Source organism: Cyprinodon variegatus, unplaced genomic scaffold (assembly GCF_000732505.1).
Source record: "Cyprinodon variegatus isolate N-32 unplaced genomic scaffold, C_variegatus-1.0 Scaffold512, whole genome shotgun sequence".
NCBI lineage: Eukaryota > Metazoa > Chordata > Actinopteri > Cyprinodontiformes > Cyprinodontidae > Cyprinodon > Cyprinodon variegatus.
The window spans coordinates 577,239-591,215 of record NW_015150965.1 but is presented as its reverse complement, the minus strand read 5'-3'; the positions used below and the strand labels follow the sequence as shown (position 1 = coordinate 591,215).

The window sequence follows — 13,977 nt, the reverse complement described above, 5'->3', positions numbered from 1 at the left end:
GTTTATATTGGAAAAAAAAAAAAAATAAAAAGAATTTGAACGGGGTAACTTTTAGTGCTGTGGAGGTTTGGTAAATCTGATTGGCTCTGCAGCCAGGTCAATGCAGCTCTTTGAATGATGGTCGGCGTTATAGATGAGCATCCAAGCTGTCTCCAGTTATTCACCCTAGCTGTCACTGCTTCACTTTCATAAAAAAAATCAGGTAATTTGGAAATGTCATTTCCTGTAGTCAAAATCCATCAACCAGATTAAAGGACAGACATTTATAAAACCCTGTTGGCTTGTTTATCTTCTGATTCCACACTCTGCTACACTCTGAATCACCTGGAAGCTGCAGCATGCAGTACGGCCGTTCTTCAGGGGATCATATAATCTAGTTGAGCTGTCTTTGAGTTCAAAATCTTCTGTGCATTTTACAGTTATAGTAAAGATGATCCTATGTGGCCAGTGAAATGGTTCTATGTGTCTGAGTCACTATTTCACTGCTAATGATGGAGAAGTGTTTCCATCCCCCTTTTCCAACAAACCCTGGAAGACATGAAGTTTCCTTTGTGTTTTTAGGCATGAAAACCCGTGATTAGTTTAAAGTACATCACCTTTGGCAAAACAGACGCTTTTGATTGAAATAAGTTGACCACACCCAAATGCTATATGGCGAAGGTCTTTAAAAGGGGGTCCGCAACCCCTAGGGGGTCCATGGAGGTCCTGTGTGGAGGTCGCGAAAGCTTTGGTTGATTGATAGACTTTTTTTTTATATTTACCCCTGCAATTTTTTCCAATAATTGAAATGTCTTGAAATACACATTAACATGTATTCAACACACTGTAAACAGATAGTAGACCGATAAATGGAGGCAGAAGATGTCTTTCAGTCATCAATGCACACATTCAGCGACACACAGGAGCTCTTTCAAGCTGGGCACCGTTTCATTCACAACACCTGTCCCATCAACCAGGAGTCAGAATCAGAAATACTTTAATGATCCCAGGGAGAAATTACTTTTGTTACATGACTCCATATGTAATAGAGTGACTATAGGACCAGTTTGATGTAACAGAATTTCATACAATATATATAATTAGGGGGTCCCTGCTCCATCTCACCATCAGTTTGGGGAATCTTGCCTAGAAAACGTTGAAGACCCCTGTTATACGGGTTTAAATATAGAATGCTTAATGGACTTTTATGTTATCTGCTATCTGATTATAATATCTAATTTACAAAATGATTTCTTGGAAGTTTCACTGTAAGTAGAGAAAATAGCAAAGAGCATTTATTTTCATAATCAAGACTAAATTTCATATAAATTTGAATGGGAATATAAATGCCTGTAAAGAACCCACTGAACCTCTTCACACATCATCACGTTACAACCACAAAGAAGCTGTTTGTTTTGTCCGGATTTTATTTGGGTTTATAAAATGGCTTTTTGCTGCACCTACAACTGCAGCTCTCAGCAGGTTTTTGCCCACATTATTAGCAAAGTAACTGAGGATGAGAGAGATCAGACGGGGAGCATCTTTTACCAGCAGTTGTCTGTTTTTGCAATAATTTCTCCGATGGCTTTGATCTAAACCATTTTATAGCAGCTCTGTGTACATGTTATTTAGAAGGACTTTCCTGTTGGAAGATGAACCTCTGCCCTTTTCCTAAGCACAGCTTTTTCCTCCAGCACTACCCTTTATTTAGCTCCATTCATATTCTCATTAGTTCTAATCATTTTCTCTGCTGTTTCTGAAAAGTTGGCTCCCCAACATCATGATACGGCCAACAACATGTTTCAATGTGTGGATGGTGTCTTCATGACAGTGTGCAGACATTCAGTAGTTTTGCATGGAGGCCTAAAGGATAACTTTAGTCTAATCTGATCAGAGGATCTTGTTCCACACATTTATGTTTTCCCCTACATGGATTGTTGTCCCCACATGACAAAGTGTAAAAATAATCTCCCTTTAACAATTTAACAATGGTATTTTGATTCTAACTTTGCATGGTGTGTTGTAGCTTAATCAAGTCTTGAAATGTTTCTTCCTGACCTGTCTACTGTGATGCTTGGATGTTTTAATGCTGTTTGTTCTCTAATAAGCCCCATGGGCTTATTAGAGCTGACACATTTATTACTCTATAGCGTGGCATGTTCTTACAACTTCAATCAAATCCACCCGAGCATGAAGTATTCTCCTGCCGAGAGCATGAGTTGGTTTTATTCATACCTTTCTAACTCTTAAAGGAATAGTACACCCAAAACATGATTAGCCTTCATTTTCTACTCACCCCCATGCTGAACAACACTCTGGAGTACTTTTTTGATATCTCAAATGCATCTGGAGATCTGGGAGGCTTCTTGCTGTCTGCTGACATTCAAATAATGGAGGTCTATGGCGCCCGAGGCAGAAAGGTCCATAAAAGTCCACAAAAAACGTGTCAATATTCCTCCATACTGCTCGTCCAATGTATTCCAAGTGTCCTGAGTGGGTAGCATCCAGAATTTACTCGAAACGAAGTCATTTAGAATGTTTTTAGAGCATAAACAGTAGTGTATAGGATTTCCTAAAAGCGCGTTCACGAGTCTACGGAAACCGCGGCAGACCAAACCAGACGAAAGTGCGCATTCAGCTCGGCAAAGAACTTGTGCTCTTCCTCAACACTGAAGTCCTCAGACATTTTTCTTTCGTTGTTTCTTTCTTTGCACAGGTAAACAGCACATTTCTTCTTCTACGCTTGCATTATTGGCAGAGCAGACGCTGAATGCGCACTTTCATCTGGTTTGGTTTGCCGGCTTCCGTAGCGTCATGAACGCGCAGGTGCACGCTTTCAGGAAATCCTATACACTACTGTTTATGCTCTAAAAACATTCTAAATGACTTCGTTACGAGTAAATTCTGGATGCTACCCACTCAGGACACTTGGAATCCATTGGACGAGCAGTATGCAGGAATATTGACACGTTTTTTGTGGACTTTTATGGACCTTTCTGTCTCGGGCACCATAGACCTCCATTATTTGAATGTCAGCAGACAGCAAGAAGCCTCCCAGATCTCCAGATGCATTTGAGATATCAAAAAAGTACTCCAGAGTGTTGTTCAGCATGGGGGTGAGTAGAAAATGAAGGCTAATCATGTTTTGGGTGTACTATTCTTTTAAGGTTGTTGGCTGAGTGGATTAGATCTAGGAGCAACAGAGTAAAGGGGGTTGAATAGAATTAATGTGAAAATTTGCTGTTAGCTTTTGTAGAATATTTTGAAACCAAATATCCTTTTTGTTCCACTTTACAATTATGTGTTAGATTATAGTGACCTGTCACCTAAAACTCCAAATTCTGATTAGAAGGAAGGTGGAAGGTTATAGGGACCTGATTTCCTTTGCAGGGCATTTTCTTTTCTTTCATTTAATGTAGATCCAGATATAAACCAGATTGACATCAATGTCAGCTGTAGTTAGACAAGTTCTGCAGGGCAAGGCAATAAACAACAAGGCAGTAATTCAAATTGAATCAGACACAATGATCAATGATGTTATGCCTGTCATAATATTAAGATCAGAGAGGCAGAATTTGTGTCACCATCGAAACAGGTCTTGACAAATTACTTTTCTCCTGGAAGGTTGACACGTTCCACAGAAACCCTTCCCTACCAAAACATAAAGTGTTATTATAAAGATGACACATTTATAACTCTATAGCGTGGCATGTTCTTACAACTTCAATCAAATCCACCGGAGCATGAAGTATTTCTCATGCCGAGGAGCAATCAAACTTTCCATAATGACACTTTAGCTGAAAAGCAGCTTAAGACCTCCATTATCATCATTTAGCTGAACAAGCTTCTGCAGAAGCAGCACTGACAGGAGGAGCTGTGTTGCATTAGCATATGCTATTGTAGCTGAGGGAACTATTAAATGCGCTATTATTGGAAGCATGCACAGAAGCAGTGAAGGGATTGAGATTTTTCATCACTTTAATTGCTTTTCTGTGTGCAGACATCAGTCTAATGAAAACAGTCAGGACTTTGTAACAGTTGACCATCACAGAATTAAACTCCAGAGCTCCCAAAGGCCACAGCCCTGTGCATGCTTTAAACACCAACTCATTGTCATTTTTTTCTTCTGTTTTAGATACACGAAATATTTGAGTGTCACGCATGTGACAAAAAATTCATCTCAACCAACCAGCTCAAACGCCACATGATCACACATTCCGGTAAGAAAAACACTGCGGCTGTGTCCGAACATCCGCCCTAACCCCTAATACAGTGGGGACTATATAGTGGACTTTATAATGAACTCATTTAACTGATAGTTCGGACAGAGGATCACTACTTTTCACTCCACGTTGGTGACATAACACCGCCTCCCGCACGGTGTTTGCGCCATCTTTGTTATTAGTCTCCTCTGTCGGCAGTGACAGCCATAGGCAACAGAAGGCTGCAAAGCATTCCGAGACATATCTGCTCATCTAGTGACCATGGATGATCACTACTTTTCAAGGTGCATTTTGGAAAATTTTGAGTCCACTACATTTTCATCCACTAGACATTCAGACACTCATTGAAATTGGCATAACCACTATATGGTGCCCTATATAGTGATTAGGGCGGAGATTCGGACACAGCCTTCATTTACATTGACTGTTTAAAACCTTTTTTGTCTCTCTGTCTGAAGTTAAACCACACTAAGACTACGTTCACACTGCAGCCTGAAGTGACCCAAATCCAATTTTTTGGCCCATATGCGACCTGGATCTGATCTTTTCATGGCTGTCTGAACAACACAGATCAGAATTTTTCCAATCCAACCCAGGCCACTTGGCTACAGTATGTGGTCCTGAATATGTCACGAATCTGATCTTTTCAAATGCGACCTGTGTCTGAACGGCCAGGTTGCATTCATCCGATCTGAAAAACAATAATACCTGACAGTGGTCAATATTCTGCATCTTGCTACGCAGAAGCGGCAAGAAAAACAACAATCATGGCAGGCGATAATGTTGAGAGCAGTATTTATGTTTAACCATATTGAAAATATTGGGTTTTTACGGTTGGAATGGATCGTTAGATGTGCGCGGCACTACCATTCATGTTTACTTCCATAAACACAGAGCACGCTGGCCTGTGACATCATTGCGTCCTCTACAGCGCATGCGGGACTGCGTTGTATGACTGCAGTTCACACAGGAGATCACATACAAGTTGCATGTATCTGGAAATATGAACGGCAACGCAAAAAAATCGTATTAAGCAAAAAAAAAAATCTGAATTGAGCATCAAGGCCTGCAGTGTGATCGTAGCCTAAAAGTATTTCCCTTTTGCTAATGACAGTTTTTATAATTTTACAATACTGAATACGAGTTTGACTAGATTTCCTGATTATTTGGTAGCAGTGCTTTTGAATTGTATGAGCTGGATTACATATTTTTAGCTTCCTTTCACACCTTACCTATGACTTGTGGACTTTTGAACCTTTCCTCCTGACAGAACTGCTGTTACTGAGTCCGGTTTGTTAGCTGTCTTTACGTTTTTTACTTTCTGCTTTTTTTGTCTATAAATCCATTTTAGATACTTATTTGGCTTTATGCTTAGTTTTGCAATAAATGTGAAAGTCCTGCTACCTGCCAAGCTTTGACTCTCAGACCACAGGCTCTATCTCCAAACCAAATTGTCTTTGTTTATGAGAGCATATACGAACTGTACTGTGGCTTTTTGCTTTTGAAGGAACTGTATCTACCTAATTCAGTGGCCTCTTAATCCAAGTTGCAACAAGACTGGTTTCACTCCATATATTCCCAAATTATGTTCATATATATCTACAGATTACACCTCACTGCTGAACTGTGTGATATATTTTCCTAATTGCATATCATTGTTTAAACCAATACAAGAATTGCTTAAACACAGATTTAATCAGATTTTCTAGAAAATAATCAAATATATTCTGAAGTTTGTTGTTTTCTGGCATTATGGGAATAGAATTTAAATTGTGAATTCCAACTGACCAAAGGAGAAAAAAGTTATTCTCATTTAAACTCAGACAACAATTAAAGTATTCCCAGATGTCTTTTCATACATGTATAAATATAATGTTCAATCAATGCATCCCTCAGAGAAGCGACCGTACACCTGCGAGATCTGCAGTCGATCATTCAAGCGTTTGGATCAGGTGACGGCTCATAAGATCATCCACAGCGAGGATAAGCCGTACAAATGCAAGCTGTGTGGAAAAGAGTTTGCTCACCGCAACGTCTACAAGAATCACAAGAAGGTGAGGAAATGTAGAATCAGATCTATTGGTGGTCCTTTAACAAGTTGGGTAAAAGTAGGAGTTCCTCTTCTTGAATGTCTTCTCCAGTGTTTTCTTTAAAAGTTAGTCATTAGCTGCTGTAATCAATCAGGGTCTCGTTGCTGGTTGTTATCTGTGAGGTCTCTGGCCCTTTCCAACCTCCTGGGTTTCTTGTGTTTGCTTTGGGGATTAAGGTGTCATTCAGACTGATGGGCGGCTGGCTGGGTGGGTGGATGGATGGTGAGAGTAGGTTCAAAGTAAAACAGAAGCCTTTTGCTCAAGAACCAACTCGAATCGCTCATCTTCATTAACTCAGCAAACCAAACTGGGTATTGCTGGTACATTTGACCCATTAAAATCAGATGATAAAGCCTTCCTAAAGGCCCAGCTGAGGGAGGAGGCGGCTCGCCTTGCACATTATATAAATGCTGATCATGGCCCTCTCTTCCCTGCAGACCCACTCCGAGGAAAGGCCATTTCAATGTGAGGAGTGTAAAGCGCTGTTCCGCACCCCCTTCTCTCTGCAGCGCCACCTTCTGATCCACAACAGTAAGTTTGGTTGTGACCTTGTTTTTGAAAGCTTGCTCTCTCATGTACATTCTCTCATGTCTATTGCAAATCTTTTTACATGAGCTTTTTGACATTTTACAGCCACAAATCTCAATCAAACTGACTCATCTAAGGCTGATTTCTCTGTCAAATGTCTAAAGCTAAGTCATATTTGAAATGAGAATTAACTGCTGAGAAATAATTTGAGGTTAAGAGAGTAAAGACCACATTACCATATTTTCCAAACACACATTACTTAAGAAATCTTTTTTGTTTTAAATATTTACCGTATAAACCAGGGTCTGGTAGCTAAAACCTCAGCAACGCATCCTTGTCTACTGTTAAAAATGCCCTTTGTGTCGAAATCCTGCTGTTTTTTTCTCTGATACTTGAGCAGGATGGTCAGCTGGGGTATTTTCTCTTTAAGAGAACCTTAAAAGAAAATTGCTTTAGTTCCCAGTGTGAGACAATCAAATTAGGTGCTGCCAAAAAACAAAGAATACATTGGATAAGATGGTTCAAAAGTTATAAATATTACACTGATTTCAGGTTAACCAATGCTATCAAACAGTAGCAAACACATGGCACTATCAATACCAGACTCATTAGAGCTGCAGCTGCAGATTTCTGGAGTGTATTTTCTCAGACTAATGAGGCATGTAATTGCATTTGAATGCAACTAAAAGGAAGAATTTGTTGCATCCTCTTTGAAAAGCAACATAATCTCACTATACACTATTGTTTAGGTTGCTTCCTGGCTAAAAAATGAATTTATTTGGTGCAATAAGAAAACTCATAGGTAAAAGTATCAATGTATGCCTTCTTTTGATTTATTATTTCAATCCAACTAGAAACATGTCAATTAAAGACTAGAATGTGCTCCAGAGGGGTGAATGGGGGAGAGGCGTTAACGTTTCCAACCCTGTTTCCCTTCAATCGAAAGGATGGATGGTTGGATGGTTGGATGGATGACCAAAAAGTAAAAACAAAAGATCTAGGTCTATATTCTCCCAAGCAGTGGTCCAAAAATGTTACCTTCATCTTAAACCAGAATTGAGTTTGTATACCCAAGTGTCCCAAAGTTTTAGGAGTTGTCATCCTATCCTAGTGTCTGATTAACAACATGTGTCTTTTCCTTCTAAGATCATCATACTGATTGAAACTGTGGTTTAGGCTTGGCAGGGTGCAGTTCTAATTCTCACACAGAACCAGATAACAAAGGAGGTTGTAAAACTTGAGGCATTTCCTGCTGCTTTCCCAGGTGGCAGGCAGCATATTACCAGATTTCACAGCTCTGTGGGAGAGAGAATGACATTATTAATCTATTTTCTATAAGTGCATTTCCACTATTCTGCCTTTAACGTTCAGCCCCCCCTTACCTGTTCAACTGGAACTATTAATCTCTCCTGGAAGTTTGTTATTGCCATGCATATCCCTGCCTTTCATGTTCATGTAAGGTTTTCGCCTTCCACTAATTCCATCTCCATCAGTGATTCAGATTGAAAAACAATTAATCTACACTGATTTTGAGTGGTACTTTTATTGTTCGCAATAAATAAATTAATGAGTGCCACAGAAAAATGTGAAATCAGTCAAATAACATATACACCTCATTTTATATCACAGCACCATTTTGAAACACAAGTAAGCAGATGAAAACCTTGTTAAAAGCTGTGATCAATTTTGCATTATTGCACTAATCTTAACATCATAGATTGTATAAAGAAAAAATAAATGTTTCCAATCTCTTGAAAAAAAAAAAACATTTTCAATTATGAAACTACAAGAATTTTTTTCATACATTTTGCGCTTTCACTTTGATTAAGGCTGATAACAGAACATTTTTTACTTAATTATGTATCTTTACTCCTCCAAATGTCCATTAAGTGAACCAATAAATTAGTTTATATACTGGTAAACAAGCATACAAACATTCTCAAACCTACACATATCTGCATTCATACATTATTACCAATAGCTGACAATATCACAACCATAATGAAAGCATGTAAACACTCTTCTACAGTATAGTGACTAAAAGTACCCATGGATGTTCATCTTCCTGCTGCTGTCTTATATCTTTTAAAGAAAAGCAGTTTGAACCTTTTTCTAAACATCCTCACTCTTCGACTTTAATTCATAACTTAATTTCTTCCATACTTTCACACAATCATTCTTTTGAAATATGCTGGGGAAGATTCTCAGTCATCCAGGTCATAGTCATTACAAAAAAGTTAAAAGCAATCCACTGGACTTTGTTTCCAAGTTTGATGATGTTTCGTTTCCCATCCAGGAAGTTTTTTTCAATTCAAAAAGGATTCAAAGGATTCTAAATTTTGAATTGAAAAAGCTTCCTGAATGGGAAACAAAACATAATCAAAGTTGGAAACAAATTCCAGTGGATTATTTTTTAACCTTTCTGGAATTCTTTTGAAATGCACATGCTTCCATATTTGTCTGACATGTTAGATTTTATAGATTAATCTAAAACTCTCTCAATAGGAAGTTTCTGCATGCTGTCAGGTAGCGGCATTTCTAGCTTTACACACGAATTGTAAGTTTCATATTTTAAAAGTTTTTTTTAAAGAAACAGCAATAAATGAATAAAGGATTATTGTTGCCATGATAACCAGCCTTATGTTTTATTCTGATGGCTCTCCTCTCTATAGCGTGCATAGAGGATTGAGTGATGTGCTGTAGGCTTTACCCCAGACTTCTACATAATACCTGAGGTAGGGTAAAATCATTAAAGAGCAGAGAATGCGTTATGCTCCATTCCACCTCTACCTCATCTATTATATCTATATTTCCCTTTTTTTTGTCAAGAAAGTTTTTTTTATTTTATTAATTTCTGGTTTGATATCGTCTAAGAGCTACTATAAACACTCACCAGTATAGAAAATATTATTACCTTCTAAGAACAAAACAAGCTGTTTCTCAATAGCTTCTCTTAACTCAGAGGAAGTGTGTAAAAGGAACAGATAATTAAAGATAATTACAGACTTTTCCCCTCACAGCATTTTACTGTATATAAAGCAGCAGCAGCCCATTTTAATAAATATAGTTGTGTTTATTTTGCTTTTAGAATATGAACACTTACATGTTCAAGTATTATTGGTTTAATCAGGATATGTTTTTTTGACCTGATGATCAAAAGAGAAGTTTAATTATTTACGCTTTGAACTCTAGACAAGTTAAAACTAGAATGACTGAAACCTAATACTAAAAAAAGCTATTTTTTTGTATTTTTTGTTGTATTTTGTACTTAAAATATCTTCATTAAGTGATAACAAAGTAAAATTCCTTGTTGTATGAAGCATGTTTAATTGTGGGTAGGTTTGTGTGTCCTTTTGTTTAGCGTTTTTTGCCCAGTTTTCCTCATATTGCTGACTAATGAACGCTGACCTAAACCAAGGATAGGCTTTCAGAACTTTAGATGGTGATCTTAATTTTCTTATAATGTATCCGTTTCTAATTAGGTCTATTCTTTATTTTGTTGGTTCAGCAGTATTAAGGTTTGAGTAAAGCAAGTGAAAAAGAAGCAAATACTAAAATCATGATAAAATAATTTTGAAACTGCTTTGTTTGATTTTGCAATTAACGTGGTGATCAGAAACATCTAAAATGTGACGTAAAAGGCACCCATCAAGTAAACCATTGCAATTTAATTCATAAAGGAGAAATCTATTAATATAAATCATCATATATGTTCTTTGAATGAGGGACTTTACAAATCCACCTGCGTTATTGTTTTCAGGCTTAAAGAAAAAAACAATTGTAGGCGTTTCAGTGTGTTTAGATTACTGACTCGACTTTTGGAAACATGCATTTCCTGATATTCAGCAAAAATCTCAATAGAATTGAGTGTTCATTCTAATACAATCTGCCCGCGACATTTATTACCACCAGGCAAACATCTGACTGATTTAAAACAGACTGAACCTCAGTTTCCCACTGGTGTTCTGTCTTATTGAACTGACCGTCACCGGGCGCGGTAGACCGAGAACGAGCACACGCTGGAAACCACTTGCTGCCTCCGTGTGAAGAACTCTGTGGAAATGAAATGATCTCCATATAATGGAAACATGGACTCTCCAACAATAGAGGCCGTTGTGTTGAGGCAGAGAGCTGGTTCCTTATTGCAAGCAGTTGAGGTCGTCTGCATACTGTCTGACTGCCGTTCCAGCTCTTTTGAGCAGAGCAATTATTAAAACGGTATGTTTTCAGTGAAAAGTGAAGCAAAACCATTCTGTCTGGTACAATGAAAAAAACCCTCTGTTTATAGTTTTCAGTCTACACAATTGCTCGGTGAAATTGGGTCCCCGCTTGCTGTTTGGATGACCTGTGTCCTTTGATGCAACAACAATAGCCAACATAAAGTAGGTCCCTTTAAAACGATCCGCTGTCCTCGCTGCAGGTGAAAGGACATTCAAATGTGACCAGTGCGACGCCACCTTTAAGAGAAAGGATACGCTGAACGTCCACATCCAGGTGGTGCACGACGGCCACAAGAAGTACAAGTGTGACCTCTGTGAGAAGGCCTTTGTCACCCCCTCTGTCCTGAAGAGCCATAAGAAGGTGGGTGGAAAGGGCTCAAGCCAGGCGGCTTCAATCACACACAGCCATTACATGTCTGCAGCTTCTTTTGACTGAGTTCACAGGAAATTGTGCTTGTACTTGTTTGAAACACGTAAGGTTCAAACAGAAGAAACTGGGCGCATTCTTATCAAACCTTACATTTCATTTTTTTTTTCTTCTTTTTCTCTTTTGAGAAACTGCCCTTTGAACTTTTATAATGTTACAGCCTCAATCATCCATGTGATTTTTACTAGGTTGAATAAAAAAGGTTTTACTTTGATACATATAATGAAGTAGTTCTTAACAGAAATGTCAAAGGAAGTAAAACAATAGAAATTTGGCATGTAACACAGAGGCAATAGCTTCTTGAATCAATTTTTATGCAAATTAGTCCTTTTTTGTAACTCAAAACTATCATTTTTTACAATCCTTATTAAAAATTACTCAAACAAAGCCAAAATATCTGGAGAATGTTAAATATAAAATAACGGTTAAAGATGTTGCCAGAAAGAGAGCTGAACTTTGTCTAGGCCATTCTAACTGGACGCCGTTCTGTTGGTTGTTGTGGATTGTTGTCATGTTGGAACTTGTCCCACACAGTTCATATTGCCCAGTGTTAAGCTGCATTAATCATCCCTATACCTGGGAAAACATTCCTACATCTTTTTGCTGATACAACCATGTTTTGTCTTAGAGATAAACTACTTAGGCTAATTTACATTGTCCATTTCTTTCACACTTAAAGCTGATATATACTTCGAAACTAGGTTGTCTGCGTAGGTGTGGCGGCGAACGCAGAAAAGTCCTCGCCCCCTCCGCAGACACTCTGCTGCACCTCTTCCAAATTGTAGGTGACTGCAGACAGTGCCGCAGGCAGGTGGCCCCTGATTGGCCAAATCTACATTGCTCTACACTATGCGTATTTTCTGTTTGGTACCTTACCGGCTTGTTTTGTTTGTATGACCACCATTGTGGAAAATGACTCGTGAAGATGGACAAGCTAGAAAAGCGAGGTGCGCGAGAATGCTGGGACCCTTTTTCCACCTGGATCCCCGCTCTTTTTCACCCCCATCTTCCTCCGTTGTCGGACAAAATTGCCCCCACTTCCTCACCGCCTCGGCCGTATCTAGACCCACAGGTAGTCGGTGATTGTCCCTCTTGCGTTGTGGCGTGGAATAACGTGCAGACCACGCTTCAATATTGGGCATAAATCAAAAATATCTGCAACAAGCTCACTGCGACACATTGCTGCGGGAGGATAACCAGCCCTTTAGCATTTCACATGTGCAGTAAGTCAGAAAGTCCCATTTAAAAAAGTGAAACGAGAGAACCTTCTTCCATTTGCTTATGGATCTGCATCTCAGAGTCATCTCAGAGTAGGTGTTCAGTTGTACCATACTCTCTCCATTTTCCTGGTTTGCATTTAACAGTATTCAGTGTTACTCAACGCGAGGGATTGTATTAAATAACCCAAACCTGGTTCAAGTTGTCCATTTCCTCCTCCAAACTGCTTCAACTGTTTAAAATCCCAACTGAATTCTTGTCATCATAAAGCAATACAGTCAACTTCAGTAATATTGCAGATTATTGAAGTCAGTACAGTCATCCATCTTCATTTCTGCTGCTTTTAAAATGAATTCTTTTCTAGATTTAAAATGGCAGTTAGTCCATTAGCTCCGCAGGGTTTCAAAGCTCCAAAAAGATCTCCCTGCAGATTATGAGCCCTAAATCTGACGGCGTCCAGCGTGCTTATGGATCAAGATTGAAACCAAGCAGGTTCTTGGCTCACAGCAAAGAAAAACTCTCACAACAGTAGGACCGAAGACAGCCACTCTGATGTGCCTCGCCGCTGACCATGTCTGGAGGCTGACTGAGGCCTGGCCTTGATCAAAGTCGGGCTGCCAAGGAGACGACAACTTGCTGGCTGTGTTTACATCTGCCTCTTTTGACCACAACACTTCAATGAAGTCTTTAAAGCTCTGCAACTGCTTATACAAACTCTGCTCCCCAAAATATCATCACAGATGTGGAGCACAAGTGTTTCTCTTTAAGCCAAACATTTAGTAAATATATTCATTGAATAATGAAGCATAGATATCATTGTAACCTGGATATTTGATTGTAATATGAGCTTTGACATAAAAAGTTTACCCTTTCTCTTAAGAGCTTTAGAATCCCTCGCATTTCCAACTGTAGGGGAACAGTAACAGTATTTACAATAACATGCAATGTGCAGGAGATCAAACTTGGCCAAAAACATAATGCCAGACTTTTTCTTTTGTACATAAAAACTTTTTTTTACTCATCCATCATGGCATCCATCTTCTCTGTGGAGAAATAAACACCTAAAAATTGTGGAAATCAAATAAATGCAGTTTCTTTTTTAACTGTATTCATAAGCCTTTTAACTTTTAATTTATAGTCACTTTACAACCATTAAGATCAGTTAATTTGAATGTGAGTTCAAGAAATAGACCTACATAAAGCACCGCTTTATGATAAAACCAAAGAAAAGGAGCATAACATTTTCTAAATGTCTTAAAAATCAGAATGGTACGTTGCACAATTGCGTTTAG

The 13,977-nt window shown here is 38.6% G+C and overlaps 1 protein-coding gene across 1 annotated transcript in view; it reads left to right on the top strand.

Annotated features, from left to right (window-relative positions):
- Window positions 1-13,977, top strand: part of prdm5 (PR domain containing 5) — a 70,063-nt gene that overhangs the window by 23,909 nt on the left and 32,177 nt on the right. Inside the window, exons 9-12 of the mRNA XM_015390767.1 lie at window positions 4,115-4,199; window positions 6,099-6,256; window positions 6,730-6,823; window positions 11,241-11,401. Of these exons, the coding sequence (XP_015246253.1) occupies window positions 4,115-4,199; window positions 6,099-6,256; window positions 6,730-6,823; window positions 11,241-11,401 (498 nt within the window). The remainder of the gene's footprint in view (window positions 1-4,114; window positions 4,200-6,098; window positions 6,257-6,729; window positions 6,824-11,240; window positions 11,402-13,977) is intronic.